Genomic DNA, 5,394 nt, shown 5'->3' on the forward strand with positions numbered 1-5,394 from the left:
GTGGGGGTGGCTGCTCTGTACCTGGACGGTGCCCGAGTTTCTCAGAGTGTTTGTGGAGCTGCCCCCTTCCAGGGGCAAGTGGGGAGTGTTGCCTCACCTTCCTGCCTTGTCGATTGTGGTGGGGGGGGGGGAAACAGGCTTTGCGGGGGGAAGAGCCAGGACGGGAGTTACTCGCTGCAGGATTCCCAGCCTCCAACCTGCTCCTTGTAGCCACTGCATTGATATGGGGTTGGGGTCCCAGCTCAGTTCCTGCTCACTGGGAACCCCCAGGATGTTGATAGTTGCGGGGGGGGGTGGGTGGTTCAGTGATGGTAAATGCCATTGAGCATCAAGGGGGGGGGGGTGAGATGGGCATAGCCTGGGGCATTTGTGTGGTGCGAATGTCACTTATCTATTCCCAGGACCCTGTCCCTCCCTTCTGCCCCCACCCCTCCACCCCCACACACCCCTCGCGCCCCCCACAGCTGGGCCTGAGAAACTGTGTTAAGGTAAAGCGTAGTTAGTTCTGTATTTAAAAATGGCTTTAAAGAGAGAGAGAGAGACAGACAGACACAGAGAGAGAGAGAGAGAGAGAAAGTGAGACAAGAGAGAGAGAGAGAGAGACAGAGAGAGAGAGAGAGTGAGACAGAGAGAGAGAGAGACAGAGGCAGATAGTGTGTGTGTGAGAGAAAGAGATATACACACAGAGACAGAGAGAGAGGGAGATAGAGAGACACAGACAGACAGTGAGTGTGTGTGAGAGACGCACACACAAACAAACAGAGAGACAGAGAGAGAGAGGGAGACAGAGAGAGAGAGATAGATAGGCAGGCAGCGAGGGAGAGAGATAGACAGAGAGAGACACAGAGTGAGAGAGATAGAGAGAGAGAGAACAGTGTGTGAGAGACACACACACACAGAGACAGAGAGAGAGGGAGATAGAGACAGCGAAGAGACAGAGAGTGTTGGTGCGTGTGTGTGAGAGAGAGACACAGAGCAAGAGATAGAGAGAGAGACTGTGTGTGTGTTTGTGTGCGTGTGTGCATATGTGTGTGTGTGTGTGAGAGAGAGAGAGAGACAGAGAGTGTGAGACACAGAGAGAGAGAGAGAGACAGAGACAGAAACAGACAGTGTGTGTGAGAAAGAGAGAGATAGAGAGACAGTCAGAGAGAGACAGACAGTGTGTGTGAGAGAGAGACAGACAGACAGAGACAGAGAGAGAGAGATAGGGAGACAGACAGTGTGTGTGTGAGAGAGAGATAGAGAGAGAGACAGTGTGTGTGTGTGTGTGTGTGTGTGTGTGTGTGTGTGTGTGTGTGTGTGTGTGTGTGTGTGTGTGTGTGTGTGAGTGAGTGAGAGAGAGAGAGAGAGAGAGAGACGGTGTGTGTGAGAGAGAGAGGTGCGTGTGAGGGTGCAGGGCTGTCTCCCACACGGAGAGAGTCGAGCGGGAGAGTGAGAGATAGTCACCTAGGGTGGTGTTCCTGTGTAGGTCTGAGCTGAGGCTCCTACCCACTGTGCTGTGGGCTGTGTGAGCATTGGGCTTCCTCAGGGCGACAGCACACTGCTGCAGGAAGGAGTGCATACTGTGAGAGCCGGGGGCTTTACCGATCCTGAGGCTCGCATCTGTCGGGGAGCACCAGCACCGGGGTGGGGGACAGACAGAGGGAGGGGGGAGAGAGAGAGAGGGAGGGAGAAGGAGGGGGAGGGAGAGGCAGAGAGAGGGAGGAAGAAAGGGGGGAGAGAAAGGAGGGCGGCGGGGAGAGAGGGAAGAAGAGAGTGGAAGAGAAGGAGGAATCGAGGGAGAGAGGAGGAAGAGAGAGAAGGAGGGAGAGAGGAGAGAGAGAGAGGGAGAGGGACAGGCAGAGCAACAGAGAGGGAGAAGGGGAGCGGGAGGGAGAGACCGCCGGGGCGGGTGGCGGGGGGGGGGGAGACACGGAGAGAAGGAGAGGGTGATGGAGGGGAATGGGGAGGGAGGGGTGAAGAGGAGACGGAGAGAGGAGGAGTACTCACGAAAACATGAGCAAAAACGAGAGGAACGGAGGGAGGAGGATGGGGAGAGGGTGAAAACCAGAAAAAAACAGAGAAATTGAAAAGATAAATTGAATTAAAGATAAACATTGCAGATTGAAAAGAATAAAGAGCTTCAGTTAAAATAAAATTAATCCAGCAGAACGTCACTCCAGAACAGAATCGGGATGTGGGGTGGGGGAGGTCGCGGGGGGGGGGGGGTGGGGGAGGTCGCGGGGGCAGGGGGGGTGTGGGGGTGGGGGGCAGGGGGGGAGCCGGTTTAAACAAACAGCTTAATGGGACACTCATGGAAAACACTGGGTCGGAGGGGCACCCGGTCAAGATATACATCGCGGCCACACCCCCTGACACCAATCAGGGCCCGGTCAATATATACATCGCCCCCGCTCCCCCCCCCCGACACCAATCAGGGCCCGGTCAATATATACATCGGCCCTGCTCCCCGCCGACACCAATCAGGGCCCGGTCAATATATACATCATCCCCGCTCCCTGCAGACACCAATCAGGGCCCGGTCAATATATACATCGCCCCCGCTCCGCCACCGACACCAATCAGGGCCCGGTCAATATATACATCGTCCCCCGCTCCCCACCGACACCAATCAGGGCCCAGTCAATATATACATCGCGGCACTCCCCCCTGACACCAATCAGGGCCCGGTCAATATATACATCGTCCCCGCTCCCCCCCGACACCAATCAGGGCCCGGTCAATATATACATCGCGGCCACTCCCCCCCGACACCAATCAGCGCCCGGTCAATATATACATCGTCCCAGCTCCCCCCCGACACCAATCAGGGCCCGGTCAATATATACATCGTCCCCGCTCCCCCCCGACACCAATCAGGGCCCGGTCAATATATACATCGCCCCAGCTCCCCCCCAACACAAATCAGGGCCCGGTCAATGTATACATCGTCCCCGCTCCCCCCCGACACCAATCAGGGCCCGGTCAATATATACATCGCCCCAGCTCCCCACCGACACAAATCAGGGCCCAGTCAATATATACATCGTCCCCGCTCCCCCACAACACCAATCAGGGTCCGGTCAATATATACATCGCGGCACTCCCCCCTGACACCAATCAGGGCCCGGTCAATATATACATCGCGGCCACTCCCCCCCGACACCAATCAGGGCCCGGTCAATATATACATCGCGGCCACTCCCCCCCGACACCAATCAGGGCCCGGTCAATATATACATCGCGGCTACTCCCCCCGACACCAATCAGGGCCCGGTCAATATATACATCGCCCCCGCTCCCCCCCAACCAACCCCAATCAGGGCCCAGTTAATACATACATCACCCACCTCCCATCCCAGTCATGGCCCGGTCAATATATAAATCACCCCCCTCAATACCCCAATCAGGGCCAGGTCAAGATATACATCACAACCCTGCCAAACCCCAATCAGGGCCCGGTCAATATATACATACACGCCCTCACCCACCAGGGCCTGGTCAATATATACATCACCACGACTCAGGGAGCAGTCAACATATACACTCCAGCTCTCTGTCAGGGCCCAGTCAACACATACATCATCTCCACAACAGGGCCCGGATGATACACACAACCCACCCCCATCAGGGTCCGGTCTATATATACACCCCACCCCCCATCAGGGCCCGGTCAATATATACAACCCACCCCCATCAGGGTCCGGTCTATATATACACCCCGCCCCCATCAGGGCCCGGTCAATATATACAACCCACCCCCATCAGGGTCCGGTCTATATATACAACCCACCCCGTTCAGGGTCCGGTCTATATATACACCCCACCCCCCATCAGGGTCCGGTCGGTATATACACCCCGCCCCCATCAGGGTCCGGTCTATATATACACCCCACCCCCCATCAGGGCCCGGTCAATATATACAACCCACCACCATCAGGGTCCGGTCTATATATACACCCCAACCCCATCAGGGTCCGGTGCATATACAGCCCACCCCCATCAGGGTCCGCTCTATATATACACCCCAACCCCATCAGGGTCCGGTTATACATACACCCCTCCCGCATCAGGGTCCGGTCTATACATACACCCCACCCCCATCAAGGTCCTCTCTATAGAAACACCCCACCCATACCAGGGTCCGGTCCATATATACACCCCACCCCCAATAGGGTCCGGTCGAGATATACACCCCACCCCCATCAGGGTCCAGTCCATATATACACCGCACCCCCATCAGGGTCCGGTCCATATATACACCCCACCCCCATCAGGGTCCGGTTCATATATACACCCCACCCCCATAAGGGTCCCGTCTATATATACACCACACTCCTATCAGGGTCGGCTCTATATATACACCCCAACCCCATCAGCGTTCGGTCTATATATACATCCCACGCCCATTAGGGTCCGGTCAATATATACACCCCAACCCCATCAGGGTCCGGTCTATATTTACACCCCACCCCCATCAGGGTCCGGTCTATATATACACCCCACCCCCATCAGGGTCCGGTCTATATATACACCCCACCCCCATCAGGGTCCGGTCTATATATACACTCCACCCCCATCAGGGTCCGGTCCATATATACATCCCACCCCCATCAGGGTCCGGTCCATATATACACACCACCCCCATCAGGGCCATGTCTATATATACACCCCACCGCCATCAGGGTCCGGTCTATATATACACCCCACCCCCATCAGCGTCCGGTCCATATATGAAACCCACCCCCATCAGGGTCCGGTCTATATAGAGACAACCCACCCCGATCAGGGTCCGGTCCATATACACACCCCACCCCCATCAGGGTCCGGTCCATATATACACCCAACCCCCGTCAGGGTCCGGTCTATATATACACCCCACCCCCATCAGGGTCCGCTCTATATATACACCCCACCCCCATCAGGGTCCGGTCCATATATACACCCCACCCCCATCAGGGTCTCGTCTATATATACACACCCCACTCCCATCAGGGTCCGCTCTATATATACACCCCACCCCAATCAGGGTCCGATCTATATATACACCCCACCCCCATCAGGGTCCGGTCTCCTTATACACCCCACCCCGATCAGGGTCCGGTCCATATACACCCCACGCCCATCAGGGTCGGATCCATATATACACCCCACCCCCATCAGGGTCCGGCCTATATATACACCCCACCCCCAGCAGGGTCCGGTCTAGATATACACACCACCCCCATCAGGGCCATGGCTATATATACACCCAACCCCCATCAGCGTCCGGTCTATATATACTCCCCACCCCCATCAGGGTCCGGTCGAGATATACACCCTAGCCCCATCAGGGTCCGGTCCATATATACACCCCAAACCCATCAGGGTCCGGTTTATATATACACCCCACCCCCATCAGGGTCCGGTCTATAT

The 5,394-nt window shown here is 56.0% G+C and overlaps 1 protein-coding gene across 1 annotated transcript in view; it reads right to left on the bottom strand.

Moving 5' to 3' along the window:
- LOC125450046 (cyclin-dependent kinase 17-like) overlaps nucleotides 1-1,597 on the bottom strand; it is a gene marked incomplete at its 3' end in the record, with an annotated part of 5,700 nt that extends 4,103 nt beyond the window's left edge. The window contains exon 1 of the mRNA XM_059644338.1: nucleotides 1,447-1,597. Within this exon, the coding sequence (XP_059500321.1) occupies nucleotides 1,447-1,561 (115 nt within the window). The remainder of the gene's footprint in view (nucleotides 1-1,446) is intronic.
- Between the last annotated feature and the right edge of the window lie 3,797 nt (nucleotides 1,598-5,394).

This window comes from Stegostoma tigrinum, unplaced genomic scaffold (genome assembly GCF_030684315.1).
Source record: "Stegostoma tigrinum isolate sSteTig4 unplaced genomic scaffold, sSteTig4.hap1 scaffold_710, whole genome shotgun sequence".
NCBI lineage: Eukaryota > Metazoa > Chordata > Chondrichthyes > Orectolobiformes > Stegostomatidae > Stegostoma > Stegostoma tigrinum.